General features: G+C 39.5%; 1 protein-coding gene across 14 annotated transcripts in view; it reads left to right on the top strand.

Moving 5' to 3' along the window:
- The window catches only part of LOC137174637 (receptor-type tyrosine-protein phosphatase delta-like), a 369,722-nt gene that overhangs the window by 335,947 nt on the left and 13,646 nt on the right, over window positions 1-20,129 (top strand). For 8 of the 14 annotated variants that reach the window (XM_067580052.1, XM_067580050.1, XM_067580055.1 and 5 more), the window contains 11 exons: window positions 30-286; window positions 2,187-2,280; window positions 4,406-4,615; window positions 5,724-5,884; window positions 8,614-8,726; window positions 10,806-10,847; window positions 11,425-11,522; window positions 14,501-14,624; window positions 17,501-17,676; window positions 19,726-19,845; window positions 19,963-20,117. In XM_067580052.1, coding sequence (XP_067436153.1) covers window positions 30-286; window positions 2,187-2,280; window positions 4,406-4,615; window positions 5,724-5,884; window positions 8,614-8,726; window positions 10,806-10,847; window positions 11,425-11,522; window positions 14,501-14,624; window positions 17,501-17,676; window positions 19,726-19,845; window positions 19,963-20,117 — 1,550 coding nt within the window. The remainder of the gene's footprint in view (window positions 1-29; window positions 287-2,186; window positions 2,281-4,405; window positions 4,616-5,723; window positions 5,885-8,613; window positions 8,727-10,805; window positions 10,848-11,424; window positions 11,523-14,500; window positions 14,625-17,500; window positions 17,677-19,725; window positions 19,846-19,962; window positions 20,118-20,129) is intronic. The other 6 variants (XM_067580057.1, XM_067580056.1, XM_067580061.1 and 3 more) reach the window with 1 other exon arrangement.

Genomic DNA, 20,129 nt, shown 5'->3' with positions numbered 1-20,129 from the left:
ACATGAAATATCAACTCATTTGCATACAGATCCTCTACGATAATGGGCAGAGTGTGGAGGTGGATGGGAAGCTAACACAGAAGCTAATTACGGGCCTTCAACCTGAGACACAGTACTCCTTCCTCCTGACCAACCGTGGCAACAGTGCTGGAGGTCTGCAGCACCGTGTGTCCACCATGACAGCTCCAGACATCCTTCGCACCAAACCGTACCTGATTGGCAAGACCAACTCTGACGGTATGGTGACTGTGGAGCTACCATCAGTGCAGACATCTGAGAGAGTAAGGTGAGTAGAGATGATCCAACTTAAGCTGATTTCTAATTGCTTTTAATTGCAATCTTGTATCACAGAGTTGACTGCCGAGCATAATATGATTTGAGTTTATTAAAATGGCTCTTTAGTGGATATATTACTTGTAATGACATCACTTGAGCAGTCAAACTTTCTCTAGCAATTGGTCATATTCAAATTAGTGATTATTGTAGTCTTATTTCTTACTGATGTATTGTGAATGGAAATAAACAAGATAATTTGCTAGCTGACCTTGTCGGGAGTAATTCTTCTAAAACACCATCATTTACAATATATTCATCCCTACATTTCAGTGTAATATCCACTTCTACTTAGTCATTACACACTGAAGCAGCTTGACTCATTTAAGCACACTCCTCTAAGCCATATAAAGTCTCTTATATACTTACCATTAGTGGTCGACCAATATGGGTTTTTCAATGGCTGATGCCAATATTTAGAAAGCAGGGTAGCCAATGACCAATATAAAATGCTGATATCATGTTGTTGGGTTTTTTTGGATTTTTTTTGCATCTGATAAAATACAACAATTTAATAATAATAACAAATGAGACACAAAATTGCTGAACTTAAATGAACATTTATTTAACACTGATGTTATTGTCTGCATTGTCTCTGTTTGCTTAAGTAGTGCACTCTGTCTGCAGTGTAATTATTTTAAACGAGGAAAGTATGTCTTTTCATTTTCTCTCAGGTAATGTTATATCGAGCATTGGCATGTTTCCCACTGTGTTCCATTGTAGAATGGCGAAATTGACACATTGTTCCATAGCAGCCACACTGACAAGGCTGCCTGCAGATATTTTTGGCTAGACCGCAACAGCCCCATAAACGCGAATGTCCCTGATTGATGGTGTGTTCAGACCAAATCTAAAGCGAATTTTCACCTTGTGTTATTCACGTGAGTTTGACCATTGGACCATTTGTGTTTATTCGCCCCAAAAAGCCAAAATACATTAATGTACATTAGCTATTAGCTAGCTAGCAATGGCAGGCACCAACCGTATTGAGTTTGTCCATTTGTTTGTGTTCAGTTCATCCTCTGACTGAACTCAGAATTCACCAGGAACTCTGTTATTTCCATGTACTAGGTTTTGACCTAGTATTATTTGTTTATTGGCCTCATGAGCGCAGACATTGGCCGATGCCGATTATCTCAAAATGCCAGATATCAGCCAACCTATTAATCGGTCGACCACTACTTAGAATGAAGCCCAGGGTTGTCAGAAGGCCAAGGAGCACATCTGATTGTAGACTAAAGCTTCAAAGCCATCTTGGGTTTTTTGATCTTGCTGGATGCACTTGGCCCACTGTGTCCCATGCCAGAGCTTAAGCTAATTAGTTTCCCATTAGCCTGCCACACTGCCTTCCTGGCTAATGCTAGCTACTGCAGAGCCCAACCAGGAAGCCCAGAAAACTCTGGCAGAGGCCATTATCTCTCTTGCCACCCTGATGAAGGGATGAAATCCCTTTAATTCTATATCTTTCCTGCATTCACAGAGGTCCCCTAATTAGCCCATGGGGGGTCTCAGTGAGGCGTAGCAGTGTGGCCTGACTCCTCTGGACAAGCCTAAATTGAATACAAAACATAGACAAAAATGGGCCTAATCAAGTGATAAAGAATTGCATAACTTGCTAATGGCATCATTATGCATTAGTTTCTGGTATAAAAAAAAGATCCCTCTCTAATACACACAGACATAGTGCGTACTAGGCAATGCTGTATTTGCTCTTGCTCTCATATAGGGATTTGTTTGCCCAGGAAACAGTGACCACTGACTTGCAAATAGAACTTGTGTGTTTTGAAAACTGAGTGTGATTTCTGACTATCTACTGAATGTTAATGTGCTGTACTTTACATTTTATTTTCCAGGGGATATTTCATTGTGGTAGTACCTCTAAAGAAGCAGCGCACTGGCAAGTTTTTCAAACCCTGGGACAATCCGGATGAGATGAATTTGGAGGAGGTAGGTTCAAAGGATGAGCTCATTATAATGACTCAGGTTACCAAGAAACAGTAAAAATATGCCATGTAAAATGAAAAATGTTTCTATTATCCAGTTGTTGTATTCAGTGCCTCAGCAAGACCTACATAATTGTGTGCACATACAACACATTTCTTTTCTCAAACTGCAAAAAATAAGCTGAAGCAGTTAAGAGGGCAGGAGGAACAGGAGATGAGTCTCGCTGATTGACGCAAATAGCTGCAGAGAGCACTGTTCATATGTAAATGAGAACATGAAGTAGCCATCAAGTGCACTGCAAACTCAACCCCCATCCCCACCTCCTCCTCCTCCTCTTTGTCTGCGGTAATTACCTGAAGAGTTGCATCAGGCCTTCATGTCTCTTCTCATTCCAGGCAAAGCTAGGCTACTGCGTATGCACAAAACACTTGACAACTTTTATATTTAGCCAGATAATTCATGAGCTTCTGTACACTGCATGCATGATTAAATGTGTAAGTGAATCAAAGCTCTTATACTGTAAGGTATGCTTACATTTCAGGTACAGTATTCCATTAGATGTACTGATTGCTAATGTTTTTTCTTTGTATACACATTCAGCATGCATGCATACATCTAGAAATGTATAGAAATACAAACTTCTGAAGGTTATTTCCCTTCAGATTACTACAATTTGAAATTCTTGCAAGGATGTGTAAATCAGATCTTGCAAATAATGGCTCATTTTGAAATTGTGAGATTTAAAATATGTATTTGTATTGTGGAAACATCACAATATATTGTGTGTCTAGAAAAATAAAAGAAAACACACCCTGATTCATCTCGCATTGGCTTTACAGCTCATGCCTACAGGCCCATGTCTGTAGCCTTGACCGATTGCCCAAAAGTCGCCCCTCTGTCAGAATTTATTTGTTTGTCAATATTGGCACTCACCTTTTCACAACTTTTCCCAAGGGCAGCTAGATTTAGCCGTGTTGACAGGAGAGATGATTGAAGACATTATCGGGCAGCACCAACAGCCCCGAAGCCAAAACAGAGCACACACAAGAACGCACACACTCCACTGTGAATGACAGGCGCATGCAGCACACACACACACACACACACACACTGATCCGTGCACACAAGTCAGAGATATGAAATCAGACGCCAAACAACTAGCCGGGCTTGATTAGCATAATTATGATCTGCACTCTGTACTGAAAGTTAAAAGTCCGATGATACAGACTTGGATGGAGGGCACACTTCTTTCAGCCTACTAATATTATTATTATTGGTAGTAGTAGTATCGTTATTAATATTACTATTATTGTTAGTATTATTATTGGTTGGGGAGCAGAGGTGGTGATTTGGCTCCAACATTAATTACCAGAGGACACTATGTTTGTTAGAGGAAAAACTGTGGTTTGATATATAATAATTCCCTTAGAAAACTGGCAGTGGTATTGGAAAACTATTCAAGTGCTGAAACATATTCTTTTGATAATCTCTACCAAAAGCATAACAGTATTTCAATTTTATTTTTCATTTTTGTTACGAAAATGACAAACACGTATATGTTTGTTTTATTTGGCAAAATGTATTTTGAAGCCATTTGTTGACACAGAATGTAATTTATCTTCACTATGCAGATCTTTCATTCTTATTTAAGAAGAAAATGAAATTAAAAAAAAAAAAACCTCAACAATTGTACGCTGATTATCAAATCCAGCAGAAAGACAGCACAAATGATTATAAATCCTCACCAGATACTATTTGTCTACATGTTTGGCCATCTCAAGCAAAAATGTTTCTGATAGTATCATTAAGAAAAAATAATTGAGCTACGTAAGTTTGAAATTGATTTAGTCTATTTTTTTCCCTGTTTGAAGCTGTTGGATAATCCTCAACTGTTTTATATGCTGGAAATCCACACAATCTTTTAATCTCACAATCTTTTGTAGTCCAAAAACAGATGAAATAAGTCATTGATCTATAATGTTCTGCCTTTTGCAATCAGTATTTTCAGCTCAGCAATCAGAAAAAAATCTTGATAGACAGATTTCGTTTGTGTGGATATGTTTTCATGTGTGTGCTGGAACGTGTCCCTATTTGTTATCAACCATCTGCCTCTTGCTCTTTGCTGTAGCTGCTGAAGGAGATAAACCGAACTAGCAGAGGCCTTCGATTCCGGAGGCAGGCTGAACCCAAAGCCTATATCGCTGCCTACTTCAAAGACCTACCCAAAGAGTTCACCCTGGGAGATGGCAAGATCTATGGGGACTTTGAAAACAAGCAACTCCAGAATGGCCAGGAGTACATATTCTTTGTGCTTGCCGTTTTGGAGATGTCGGAAAATGTAAGTTTGCTCTTTGTCACTGTATTATCTCAGTGTTTATCCATATTTGTCTGATATTATACTTGAGTTCAGCTGAAGACATGAATTTGTTCTCCTCTGGGATATCTTATGCTAGTGATCTCATGTTCTTTGTACTAAAAACAGTACATGTTAACAGACAAAGAGGGGAAAATCCACTGCTTCATAGTGGAGGGTCGGGGTTTGCTCCTAGTAAGGTGTGTTACTCTGAGCCCTTATGAGGCTTTGACTTAAAAAAAAATAAAGGCCCAAGAAGCTGACCCTTGCTGCTTTGGGGTTAGAAACCCCTTAAGACCATAGCTGATCGTAAGAATACCTCGATAACGGGGCTTCTCTTTAATTGCGTCCTACGTGCAGTCCACCTTATCTCCGCTGCTGCAGCTAGTGTGTGTATGTGTGCATGTGTCTTTCTGGACGGGAGGACCAGAAAGCTGCATGATTAGGCCGCTGCAGGCGAGATGATGGATTTGATGAGCTGCAAGGTCTATAGTGCTGCCTCGCACTCTCTCCACTAACCCCGAGTTCAGGTAGAGCAAAAGCGATAATGACGGACGGAGGGAAATCTCTAATTTGCCCACTGAAGCATATATTTTTCTTCCCAAAAGACCACTTTTTTAATCTTCTCTTAGAATGTGAAATAGTTCAATCAAAGCTTCTGTATAGAAGAGATATTAAAGATAATTGTGATTGGTCAAACAGCGGCTTAGCAGAAATGACACAGCAAAACTTTGAATTGGCTTTTAATTTGTATTGTTGGTCATGCTGCTTTGTCAGAGTCTTGTTAGATATGCTCTGAAGTGGGGATAAATTAACTGAAGACTTGCTCTGAATATCTTCGTCTCTCCAAATAAATCTTGATCTATCCCTCAGAATTGAGTTCTGTGTATTGATGTAACTTTAGCTGAAGATTGGCTTTGGTATGTCTGTCCAAGAAACCATGTAATACATTGGCGAAAAAGTATCTTTCAGAATAATCAGATGATAGATAATTTATGGCAATAGCAGAATGAGGTCCAATAACTTGAAATACCATCATGGTTGAAAAGATATTGTAGAATACTGATCGTCGATTTGCTTCTCTCTGGCTCAGATCATGTATGCCACCAGCCCCTACTCTGACCCGGTTGTTTCAGCCGACATCGACCCCCAACCTATAATCGATGAGGAGGAAGGACTCATCTGGGTGGTGGGCCCTGTGCTAGCTGTCGTCTTCATCATATGCATCGTCATTGCCATCCTCCTCTACAAAAGGTGAGGATCTCAAATTAACGTTCACAAGAATTTTTTCCACCTCTTCAAACAAAATATACACCTTAACTACCTTAACATTTCACATAAATACTGTATAAATACTGGCACACTTGCACTGCAAGGGGACTGTGCACATCGTTACTTATATATGTGCGTTCAGAGCTCAGTTCAACATCCATGTATGACGATTCAATATTCAACATTCATGAAATTGACTCACTGCCATGCACAAATCTTCAATTAGCACATTCAAATGCGGGCACTAAATGTAAAACTTAAAGCCTGAGGCACATTGATCTTCAGACTATCTATGACCCTCACTCTCAGTAACACACACACACACTAAATCTGTATAGCACTAGATTAAATCCAAGCACAGCTACCCGAACTGCAAAGCCATCAAATGCAGATGCCCACAATCCTTCACACAGACACGTGTGTTGACTGAAAGTTAATCAGACACATTTATTTACCCCCCCGGAAGCACAAACACACACTAAAATACACATATACAACTGTAGAACACACTTGCAGTGGTGCACTTTCACACAAAATCAAAACCGCCTTTTTTGTCCGAAACCCCCTAGTGGTAGCCAGACCTCGTGCTGTCACTGCTCATCAGTCAAGCGTGGGAGAGGAGAGCTTTGACTATCTGCTGCATGTCACTGCATATGTGTGCAGCTTTAGAGATGCCCCGGGGCCTGGGCAAGCATCCCAGACACCCCAACCCCTCCCCCCCTTTTACTACTACCCATTCCACAAGGGAACCCAGCTCTAGATCCTGACTCTGACCTTTTTGCTGCTCTCCTGCTTTGCCAGGACACACACATACATATCTTACATGCACACGTCTACACAGATTTTTTTTTTTTCCCCCATCCATTGCTATCTTGTCTTTTCTCACCTTTTACATAAGGCACATTTTCCACAGAGTTCATTCAATCAAATGTCCAGTCCTAAGCAGAATTTCACAGTAGTCCTCAAGAAGTAATTTGGGGAAGGTAAGATTAGTATGTGAAGAGTCAGCACAAGCTATAATCAGTGCCAATATTGAAGACAAAAAAATCCATCAATAGTATCAGTGTAATGTAAGAGGTTTATGCCTAAAGCTTTATTCAGGCTTTCTCTGTTACACCCTGTTGTCCTTGGGATCCATTCATATCAAGTTTTGGTTTGGATAATACAAAGGTGAATTGAAAGTGAACAAAGATTGCGTGTGCGGGGGGCTTCTGTGTTTTCATTTGTGGCAGGCAGATTTACACATCGATTACCAAGCCAGTGTCACCGCCACGTTAGGGAACATTCGGTGCATAACCAGGAGATATTTCTCTTGTCAAGATCAATTTTTATGTGACAGAATGCCCCTCTTGTGCAAAACAAAGGGCGACAACCATGTTATGTTGAGCCCTGGGAAAGGACATGGAGATAACAATGTGCGGCTTCATCAGAGAGAAACACAAATCAGAGTAAATTGGACACCCACACATAGAATAATTGAAGTCAAGTCATGTCTGCTACCAGAACAATTCTGGTCACTTTTTAAATTAAAACTTGTTTAAAAACGGCAACATCCATTTTAAATGTTTTATATGCTCAATTTATACACATTCATTACAAATTGTGATCGTAAATGTTGTCGCATTTATAATACCGCATGCATAATTCTTGAATGTGCATAATTCCTGAATTTAATAAATGAAACAGTGGTAGGAATATTTGCAGGAAAAGACAGACACAGCAATTAGGAGTCGAGAGAAGACTTTTATGCTTGAACAAGAAGCAATCATCTGAGACTGCTTGAAATAGCAGAGATACAATGTACAAATCTTGGTTGCACCTGGGAAACTATAGTATTTGAAACAAAGAGCCCCAAGGCTACATAATTGAGCATAATCCTTGAAGTGAAGCATTGCTAATCTTGCACACAAAGCAAAACTGAGATATGATTGGTATCATTTGTCTGTAATGCAGTCAGTCGTTCACATATTCCAAAGAAAGGTTTCTCCGTTTTATAAAGCCAAAGGTCTTATCACCTAATGTTGTGTCGATATTTCTTTCCTTGCTGACCAATGGAGCAGCAAACCAGACAGGTAAGAGTGAGAAAGAAGTAGAGACAAACTAATTCCTTTTGAATCCCTTTTCTCTCTAAACTGTACATATCATATATAAACATACATAAATTGGTCGCCCTCTGGAGTTGATGTCATTCGTGACATCATACTATGTGCTTACTCGAAATCAACATGTTAAACACATATTGCTCACAACATCACATTGTTTCAATGACTGCTGTTAGCAGAATGTTTTGACTTTTCCTACCCCCTAATAAACTTTAAATTTACAATATCCAAATATCCACCACATCAGCTTTTCATTATACATTTGTTACAATTACTAGTGACCTCTTATAAAACATTCATATAGTTGAATCAACACCCCCTGTGACACTATCATTGAAAAGTGATAATAGGCTTCACAAAGGTAGCATTTAATGGCTAAGGGCTATTGTATTAGGTTGTATTATACTGTGAGGTAATGATGTTATTTAATCCACCCCCTTTAGCGTTACATACCAGAAGAATGTCACCTCCTTAATTACATATCTGCCTTCATTATTTAAAAGACCGCCAGGCAATCTTTGAGGTCATACAGTAGAGTACTGTAGAGTTTGGGGTACAAGAGCAAATTTCAAAACAATTGCAATTTACAATTTACTGTTTGTTCTGCAGAAAAAGAGCAGAATCTGAAGCTAGGAAAGGCAGTCTGCCCAACAGCAAGGAAATGCCATTGCATCACCCCACTGACCCCGTTGAGCTTCGACGTCTCAACTTCCAAACACCTGGTAAGTATGTCAAATCGATTACTGTGAATTTATATCCAAATACGAATTTTCAGAAGGGATGCCAATGCTACCGATTGCTTGCTCAAACAAACAAACAAACAAAAAAATATGTAGATTAACAATTAGCTTCATCTCATTCATCGTTTGTTTATTTGCAACCACTGCTGACATTGAAGCCTAAATGCCTTCCTAAAAAGTTCCCATCGTCGCTGCGGTGTGATTGGCACTGAACAAGTGAGCATTTTGCAGGTAGATAGTGGACAGGTGCTTAGAGAAGACACGGAGGGTCAAAACTGACAGCGTCCTCCCCGGAGACATTTCTCAGTGGAAAATGAAGAGGCAGAAATGCAAGCTTGTCAGTTTCATGGCAGCTGTCATCTTCCTCTGCACCTGGGTTATCCAGGTCATCAAGATTTGTCATGCTTGCTCAAAATAGTACAGCCCTATACGGTAGATATCCAGCTGCTGGAAGTCACAGGATGCAGCATTGTGGAAGGTTAGGGAAATAAAAAAATGTGTCACGGCAATGTGTTTAATTTTATATACAAGCCAATGGATAGCTGCGAAAAAAGAAAAAAACTGGTGACAAGCTGTAAGCACGAATGTTTACTCGTTCTGACCCTTAGTGCTCAGGTGGTCGGTGGTCATGCTCAGACATGCGGCCGTTTCTCGCCTGGGGGAACAATGGGAGTCACAGTCCATCACCTGGAAAGGCGGTATGCATCTAATGCCCCCATCCCGACCGAAAGAGACACACTTAACTGCAGTTTGAGCTCCTCTGGCACTGACTGCTTTGGGACAGGTGTTCACAGACTGCCAATAATGTTGTAATATCAAAGCCATATTTTTCAGGTCAGCTAGTATGAAAGGAGGATGAATTATCCCTGCAGGCTCATTTTTGAAAAAAAGATTATGCATATTTATGAAAGCTCTTCAATGATGTTAGGACCATTACTGGCTGTTTCATTCTGGCAGAGGGGTATTTTTCCTTTTGGCTCTGAGTGATCTCAACCATCCTCCCACTATTTCAGTCTCCTCTCAAGCCATCAGTCCCCCCCTCCCTCAAACCACCCCCAACAGCATTTCTAAGAGTGGGTATCTTGGCTCTCTCGTTGCTCAAAAAGGACCACACATTTTTTTATACCATGTGACCACTTTCTCTCAAGTCCCGAAGCGCTTCTGCATTAGACTACCTCTCTCCCCTACTCTCTCTCTCCCCTTCTTTTCACCTCTTTACCCCTCAGTGGACATTTTCATCTTAAGGATGCTTGATGTTTGAGCGACAACGTGTTGGAAATGGTACTTTCATTGTCCCCCAGTGGTGGAAATGGATTTTGAGTAGCCGGCTGCAATAGAAACACCCTTTGCCGTCTTTCAGAGAGAGAAGTGAGAGTGGGTGGGAAAACGAGGCCCTGCTTCCATTAGCTAATGCCCACTTGTGCCGGCAACGAAAATGAAGCATCACCTCAATGTTGGGGAGAGAGACTGTCACATAACTGTAGTGTCAAAATGTCACAGGCAATTCTTAAGTTGCAGAACTTTGGCCACGGGCTTGATTGTGACAGCATGTACAAAAAGGTGCCCTAGTGCACATTAGTATTATTCAAACCTGACACTTCTAATCTTTTCCCTACATATAAACTTTGTAAATATTCTTATGCCATATATACCTCAGCTACCACCCATATTCAACAATGTCAGCTCTACTTTGTCAAAGTCAAGCAAACTTAAGTGCAAGCTGAAACTTTATGCAGCAGACTATGCAGGTAGTTTATCACTATGTCAGCATCCTCAGGTTAAAATGAATGTCAAATAATATCCTACAGACTTTGGTTTGTGCTGCTAGGATTTGTATTCACTGTATGCTTTCTTATTTCTATGAAATAAGCATGGTGGCATAGCAAAGCTTCTAGCATGATGATTTGTATGTTACTAATAAATGTCCCATTTAGAATACACATAATCATTCAACTACCTCTTGTCACATTTCAATTTCTACCTTCTGTTTGTAAAGAAAATAGTCATCACATTGCTATGACGTCTGCAAAGTATTTAATTACACCGCCGTTTCCTCCACAGGTTCAGGTGCGCCCAGTCACCCCAGTAACCTCCATTTGTCAAGTTAGTTGGTCTCGAATTATGCATTTGACATGATTTTTTTTATTTTTTTTATAGCTTTTATTCTCTACTTTTCCTTTTTTTTCTCCTGCCTAGTCTTGTGTTCTCATCCTCATCTAATCCACCTGGTGTTAATGCTATGTCATCACAGGAGGGCGGAGTTTGAAATGACAGCCTGAAAACATGTCATCACTCAAAGCAGACGTCAACATCTGGCCTAACATTTTGAATGTTTTTTTTTCCTTTGTTTTTTTGGGGGATGTTTGTTTGTGTCTTTGTCTTACTGTCATGCTAACTATCCACCGCAGCTTTCTGTCTGAATAACGTTCTTCTCTCTCAATAGGGAGAGTCCCAGTGGGGCAAGTGTGCTCGATGACTTCTCATTGGCTTCTGTGTCCATATTCTCTTTATGAGCATGGCCACTGCTTTGAGTGAACAAACTAGCCTAACAAGATCCACTCTTCCATTCCCCCTGTTAAAACACACATGCTGCTTATCTAATGATTCACTGTTGGCTTGTGCTTGGGTGATGTCCTCTTACAAAACTGGTGACTGACCTACAATTCCATCTGATTGACAGGTATGGCTAGCCACCCTCCAATCCCAATCATGGACCTGGCCGATCATCTGGAGCGCCTGAAAGCCAACGACAACCTAAAGTTTTCGCAGGAATATGAGGTGAGTGTCAGCAAAATCCCAGTGTTGATCAGTGTAGTAGCAAGAGAGTTACATAGAGACAACAATGCAACATAATATCTGGTATTATACAGAAGCATGCGCAAGCAGCTGACATAAATTGTGATTTCAAATGACTGTCACTATTTAACAGGGTGGGTAAAGCCCACAGTCTTGCATTTAATGATATTTTCCTGGAAGCTGTAATCCTATCATTGCACATCTATGCCAACCACACACAGTTCAGGCATGTCAACAATGTATCAGCTGGTTTCAGTTGATGACTGCCCAATAGAGTGGTTATAAACTACTTTATGAAGAATCTCTTCAGCAGACTAACAGGATCTAAAAACAGTCAGTATGCCTTTTTTCCACAGCAGGAACACACCAGAGCAGAAAACACACAGGTGTAATTAATAATATTAATAATAGCTGCGTTCCATTTTCAGTCCCAGTGCCCTGCTATTGTGCCCGCTGGCTCACTGACATGACATACTGGGACACTTAAATAGAACTGAAGCCATCATTAATGTTATTAGTTACACCTGTGCTTTCCCTGATATGACAAGTCAAAAGCCTATTTGATGAAACCTTGTGAAAATGGCAGTGAATCAGCCACAAGGTGCCAAAAAGCCAATATATTTTAATTATACAGAGACAGAGATAGCAATGCACATTGTCAATTAATATACTGTGAATTATCACTCCAGAATACATATAGCTCCCATCATTAAAAAAAATGCATCATGGAATGAAAGTGAAATTAAATGTATGCATCTTGTTATTGTATCTAATAATAACATCTGATGTAAAAGCGCTTAAAATAAGAGTGACTGTGGTTAGACTGTGTAAATGTTTCCTCAGTATTGGCAGTGCACTATAGATGAACTCATGTTTGCAGAACATTCATGGAGCCTGAAAAACTGCAAGCAAGAGGTCCTTTCAGGGGCATTATGTGAGATAGGACTGGTCACCCTTTCTCTGCCCATTTCTCTCTGCGGGTCCTGTAACCGCTCCAAAATCTATGAGGTCACTATACGGGTGCCTGCCAAGCTGCCCAATCATTATTGCAGCTTAAGTACATTGAATTCCAATTTCATAGTTCTTAATCGAGAGCACTGGAAAGCAATTTTGTGAGCACAATGAAATAAAGATTTTTATTAAGAGCAATGTTGCAGCCCACCGTTTCAACATATTTTGATAAAAATTTAGCCTTGTGGTTTGTCCCCTGCATATTGCTGCTTCAGGTGATTTCTGCAGATAAAGAACTCAATGCTAAAGTGTATTATTGTGTTCACGTTGAGCTCACACAGGATACTCTTAAATACCTCTTAATGTATTTCCTCCCATGGCCATAGTAGTATTATATCAAGCCATCATTAAACTGGTCTAAAAGTTTCCATGCATTTATTGTTCCTATGAATTATCCTAAAGAAGTAATAAAAGTGTCAGTGGTCAGTGTGTCCAAATGCAGCTGTTAATTACAACATGTGGTATTGCATTGGGGTTTCTGCTATTTTCAGTAGTTGTAATTTAACTCACTAGTGGTCATCGTCATTAAAAACACAAATACTGTATTTTCCCTGTAATGTAAAATGGAATGCTATATTTTATTTTTTTGTATTTTCCCTTTGTGATATTTCATATAAAATATGATTATTTTATATGAAATATAATTTATCTGTGATGAGGGACCATTATAAATCCCTGCTTTACAAAGCTGAAAGAAGGCTTGGATAGCCAGTTCTGTTGAACTAGTCCCAAGTGTGGTATTCTAATATGTGCCATAAATTTCTACTAATCAGATGAGGAAAGTAAATGGAACACAAGCTTTTCCTTTGTGACCAACTCACAACGTCTTTTTGTTTTTAAATCTCATCATTTATATGTAGAAGTTATTTCATGCCAAAGACAACACACAGTTCACACAGGTCTTAAAAGTGAATTATTCACTTTTAAAATCAAATCCACAAAATGATTCCTGCTACTTTTAATTTAAGGTTTGCAAACCAAGAGTTAACTTAGATTCCAATGTCTGCTGACCCCCCGCTCTCTTTAAGAGCATGAGTGTTTTGTGTGTACAAAGTAAACATCCACTGGTTATTATAGTATGCAAGGATATATGGAGCCATATATATATATACTTCTTGAAATATACTGAGAATTACAAAGCATGTAATTACATTACCAACCATTCCCTTTAACATATATACACTTCAAGAGTTGCTTAATACCGCAAACAACCTTTAGACATGGGATGTTTTTAACTGACAAAGCTAGGAATGCTTCTAGATTAATTCTGTTTTTTTTCTTCTTGTAAATAATGTATGTACTTATTCTCTTCCCTTGCTGGAAATGTTCAACTTACTTTGATAGTATTTGATCTTGAGGGGAACCTATATTCATACTAGGCAAACCCTTCAATGCTCAAGGGCTAGAGATGACACAATATTTCTATCAATATTTTAGAACCTTCCATCATCACTGTTTTGTAGACATTAGGAGGTTTAACATTGGCAAAACAAATCAATATTATGCATGCCATTATTACAGAATGTACTGTATATGCTATCGGTGTACAGACATGCAGAAGTTGATTGTAGGACAAAAAGGACACATCAGAAACATGAGAATGACTATTCAACAGAGCTTTCACTTCTTTAAACTGCCTTCCTCATAGCCTTGGCTTAAAGTCCTGGTAAAAGTCTGAAAACAGCTAAGCTAAGTAGCTAAGTATGGCCCACTCTGAGAGCACACTCCTAAAAAAAGTGTTTAAACATCAGTAAACTACAAAGGATCAGATTTTGATTATCAGTTGAAGTGCTGTGATGAAAGGTACATCTCATTAAGCTTTCGTGTATGGATCCTACACAAACACTTTATAGGCAATTGCCATAAAGTGGAACCTTAGCAATTGTGAAATGTTCCTATAGTGCAAAATATTCCACTGTAATGATGGCATATTTTCCTCTCTTTTACAGTCCATCGATCCTGGTCAGCAGTTCACATGGGAGCACTCTAACCTGGAGGTCAACAAACCAAAGAACAGATATGCCAATGTGATTGCCTACGACCATTCCAGAGTCTTGCTCTCTGCTATTGACGGTATGCCGCCCACCAACATCTTCCCTCCCAGCTGTTGTATTGATTCTACAGACAGCCAGTACAGCCGTATCTTTTAGACCTCAGGAGCGCAACCACACTGTACTTTTGTATTGTATTGCTACACAAGCATGTCAGACTACTTATTTGCTTTCATGCCTCGGGTGCTTGCAAGGAAATAGATGGCTTTAGAAATAGGCAATTTTCAATTGAAATGCTGAGGCAAGCATTCAAATTTGATTAAAAAAATCACCGATATAGTCGAAGTTCTACTTCTCTGACTTGATGTCAGGTGATTCTTTCATACTGCCTCATGCTTACATTTTGACTGTAATTTAAACTTTGCAATATAATTTACATTACTTTTTTTGCATGTATGTGTTAGACAGACATAAATACACATTTGCCCGTTTATTACATGGTTGAAACTGACAGTGAAAACTTGTTTAACACACAGGTAGAGTACTGAGAGGGAGCTAAAATTTCATTGGTGTCACTAATAGTCAGGCATTACATGGGCGGGTCTCACTCAAGACTCTGTTGCAGTGCTCTGCACATTAAGGGCCAACCTTGAAGCTGGATATTTTCACAATTTCACTTGAGCCTATCGTGAACCTACCATGAACCAGTCCAGTAAGAATTGAGCTGACACATTAAAGAAGTGTTGCACTGTACAGTTCAGCTTCTGAGAACTGAAAGCCCATTTTGAAATGGCTAGTTCAGTGCTGGCTCCTTCACCAGTTTATTGGATTAAACACAATTGCACATACACACACGCTATTAATTAACCATTTTTATTGAGCATCTCCCATGGAGGGCAAAGGAAAATAAAGTAGTAAATGGATAATGTTAACAAAAACAGACAGATAAAGACTTTGAGTCCTTTTTGCAGTCTCTCAGAAACAACACACAGCTTGAGTGTTGATGAACTCCATTAGCCAGGCGTATAAACACATCTGCACAACCACATTGGAGCCTTTGTGCTATAGCAAGTGAGTAGTTCTCAGCCAAGGGGACATGAGGGACTTCCTCTTTTCCTTCTAAAGCTTAAACAAAGCCTTTTGGCAAGCAATGCATCTATTGTTTACTTTGATTGAGTTCTTTGAATAAAAAGGGATTTGGGATTTGACATCAGAATTTGAAGACGGCTTCTTGCAGAATTTATTGATGTGGGGATGGATCAGCAGAATCTTTGGAGCACAGGCGCTCTGATGCTTGAGTACATTTGTGGACTTAAATTGTCGTGACATCACTGAGTGTGCTCTACTTTTGACAACTGACAAAGCACCTCTCGCCAAGTTGCCTGACCATACAAAGCACGCACTTAGCAGGATTAAACTGGTATCTAAAGTTAATCCCTAAAATTTTCTCTATCCTTCAGTTGGCAAAATCATCTTCCACTTTCAATTTGTACTGTATGTATTAGTTTCTGTTATCACCATTCATCCAGATTCCATCAACAGTATGTTATTTTTGGAACACTAAAGTTATATAAAATAACAAAAAAACTGGTCACTCACATTTCCATTGTTCTATATTTAGTGTATGAAGAGATAGTAGGAAAATCTAAACATAATCTAATCTGACAACTTTATGAATCTGTCAGAATGACAAGGTCGAAATCTGATATCTTCTTGCAAATACAGTGTCTTAAAATGAATACACTAATACTAGTAGTAGTACTACTATTGCTACTGCAACTACTATTAATCATCATTATCATTACAATTTAACACCCTAAAAGCTTACTTAATTTCCTGAGATTCTGTTACTGTTTTATGTGGAGGACCGAGTACAGAATGTCTGCAGTGTTTATTTCCAATAACCATATTGACAGAGAAAATTGTGGAATTCATACAAATCCTGAGTGACAGAAAGCATAAAGGCAAAATCCATTTGCAAATGTGCATTAAACAACTTGTCTCGTTCTCATTAAACCACAGTAATGTTTCTTTTTGCTTTTTCTTTTCAATTTTAAAATGCACTAGGCTTAATTATATTTATCCCTTGTCCATCACGGAAATGTACAGCCGCTTGGCTGTGTGAACAACTTCAACGGCAAAAAGAGAGAGCGGGGGAAAGTTGAAACAAAAAAATATGTGGGTGGGTTTTTGAATGTGTTCATATTCCATTTTCTTTTCTTTTTTTTTCTGTTGAATAAGTTACCTGGGAGTAAAAAGGGAGTCTGGGGGAGAGGAGGAGAGGAGGCAGCTGGAGTGAGGGGATTCTCTGAGACGTGGCGTCCATGCAGATGAGACTTATCTTGGTCGACCATGTGTGCACGGAGCCCCTAAACTGCCAGTCCTAAAGCATTGACTAGCTGTCAGCTCTGTCTCTTTCCCCTGGATTCGAAAAGGCTGCTGTGCCTTTCATTTAATATAAGCAAAGGGAAGGAGGAGAGACGAGGGGAGGGGGAAAATTGTTTTGCTAGGTTTTTGTTGGTTTGTTTTTCTCTATGTGAGGTGATAGACTTTTACAGACCAGGCTTTATCTGTAAGTCAGTTGCAGATATGGAAAAGAGACACAAAAACTGTGGATTTAAATGTGTTGTTGATAGCAAATAGCAATCCTTATGGACTGCAACACTGGTCCTAGCTGCAACTGCTTTAGTCCATTTTTTAAATAAACACACACTGAAAATGTTGACATAACTGACTTCATTTTATAGCAACAAGCTATTTTTTTTGTAAAACTGAATGTCTTCTGTACAACGTAAAATGTTTTATTTGAGATCTTGCTCTTCACGCCTAATTTTGACTTTTTAAAGTTTCCTGTTCTCAGCACTAACTTAGCCTGTTTTAAAGCAATTCCTACACATTTTTTTTTTTTGAATACCCACTCAGCTCGACAGCTCATTTCACACCTTGTTTCTTTTTTAGGTATCCCTGGGAGTGACTATATCAATGCAAATTACATTGACGGCTACAGGAAGCAGAATGCCTACATTGCCACCCAGGGGTCTCTGCCAGAGACATTCGGTGAATTCTGGAGGATGATCTGGGAGCAGAGGAGTGCCATCGTTGTCATGATGACAAAACTGGAGGAAAGATCCAGGGTAAGAGACAAAAATACAGATATAACCATGCCTTTTAAAAAAAACTGTATTGGAATTAAATGTAGTATGGTGGTACATTTGCTTTATATGAGCTTTGGATTGTATACTAGCCGCAACTCACAAAGACACACAGGCTGGTTGAACAGTTCAAGCAAGCAAATCCAAGTTATTTTCACATCAAGTATAGCTCTTCATTGTAAAGTCAAAGATATAATTTAGTTCTTCATACGACATCAAATATTTGCAGCATAGATATTTCAGACTCTTTTTGACACAATCTGTTTGATACCCTCCTTATCTCCTCTTTTTTCCACTGACTGGGTTTAATTAGTACAGTATGTTGTACTCTGCCACTCCCTTGATGCCTTCATATTTTCTGTACGGTAGAAGCTAGGTCACATTCTGCCGTGCGCTGATATCCTCAATCCTCTCTTTACAACAACACATTCTGTTGTTGTTTAGTCATGACTGATTAGTGGCCTGGCTGCCTTCATTAGCCTAGCACTGCTGAAGGCACTGGATTACAATTAGAGATAAAAGACTCAAAGACTGAAAAGCTACATTTGGCCTGTTTGCAATTGCTAGTCCTTTAAGGTTGACATGGTCAAAAGGCACTTCCTCTCCCTCTCTTGCACATCTTGCGGTGTTTGACTGAGCACATGAAAGCTTGCTTTGGCTTCATAAGCTACTGACCTTCACACTTGTATGCCTTTTCTAAGAGCCTGGCACAATGTTAACAGGGGTGCTGACTCAATTCAGAGAGCAGTTTTCACTCAGCATCCTCACATTCTGCAAAGCACTGCTTTGGCTGTTTTTCAACATTGAAAGCTCTCTAAAATACAAATGTCTCCAAATAAACTTGGTCTGTGCTGTCATGTGTCTATTTCTCTCTATACTACAGCTGCTATGTGATATTAGGTGCACTTCTTAAAAGCTTCCTATGAGACATCCCCCACCCTGATCCTCCCATACCATTATGCTGTTTGACATTTGTAGTGCATAATGTGCTTTTGTTGCTGCTAACAGCTCCTGTCTTTCATATTAATCAGTCATTTCATTCGCAGGGAAGCACTCAAGCTGTCTTTGTGTGTTTTGCGTATCTAAAGCTAGAGTATTTGCAAGTAAATGCTAATATGAATCAATGCACTACTCCTGGAGTTACAATCATTGCTGTTGGTGTCAGTGTTAAAACAGCTGCTTAGAAAATTAAATTAGTGGATAGTACACTTGGTAGATATTGGGGTATTCCAGACTAATGTCCAATTGTCATACAATTCAACAGATGTGTTGACGAGCATGTGGACATTTCGATTTTGTTGAACTTATAGCTAAAACCACTTCAGTTCTCAAGGATAACATCAAGAAAAGCAATTGCTTAGGAACCCAGTTATTTCCTCTTCAACACCAACAGTGCCTCCCTTCAGCTAAGCAGTAACGCTATAATGGAACAGTGTTTTATTGGCCGTTCACTGGGAAACAAAGCTATACACTCTAACAGCAATAAAGCCGAGCCTCTAATATGATTGGAAACTGTGGTTACCTTTGTAATTACAGAGCATGTCAGGACAATTAATAGCACTGCCGGCTCTATACAAATATCTCGGGCCATTTCATTGATTATGAAATCAAACCTAGTCAGCAGGAATGAGGGAATTGGATGCATTTATTTCAACATTACTTAACTGTGTCGATTTTCTGTATAACTGTCTGATTGTGAAGCAGCATATTATACTCCTTAAACACAACTCAAATGGATAAAGGCTTTAAATATTAGAGAAAATTACTGCACCAATGCACCAAATACTGTACTTACAGTACCTCCTTCCAGCTGCTGCTCCGGCACTTCTTGCTATTCTTTTTAATTTTTTTTTTTAATTTAATCTAAATTTAATTCATTGTATTGTGACTGAGTGAACCACAAAATAATTCAAATGTGCATGTATCCTGTGCCTGTGGAAATAGCAATAAAGTCTCTTGAATCTTGAATCTAACTATCTGATGTCTAATATAAAATATCCTTGTCTAATGCGGTATTTCTCTCCATTACAGGTGAAATGTGACCAATACTGGCCTACAAGAGGGACGGAAACCTACGGTCTCATCCAAGTGACACTGCTAGACACAGTAGAGTTGGCCACGTACTGTGTCAGGACATTTGCACTTTTTAAAGTAAGGGCCCTTTGGATACTGTTATTTTTTACAGTAGCTACGTAGACCCCACTACAGCTGTCAAGTATTTGAGATGAGACATGGTGGTAACTGACCTTTCTCCTTCTCCATATTCAGAATGGCTCCAGTGAGAAGAGAGAGGTGAGGCAGTTCCAGTTCACAGCCTGGCCAGACCACGGGGTACCAGAACACCCCACGCCGTTCCTGGCCTTCCTGAGACGAGTCAAAGCTTGCAATCCTCCAGATGCGGGGCCCATGGTGGTACACTGCAGGTAAGAGACAAC

Source organism: Thunnus thynnus, chromosome 22 (genome assembly GCF_963924715.1).
Source record: "Thunnus thynnus chromosome 22, fThuThy2.1, whole genome shotgun sequence".
Classification (NCBI taxonomy): domain Eukaryota; kingdom Metazoa; phylum Chordata; class Actinopteri; order Scombriformes; family Scombridae; genus Thunnus; species Thunnus thynnus.
This window is presented reverse-complemented; position numbering and strand designations above follow the sequence as displayed.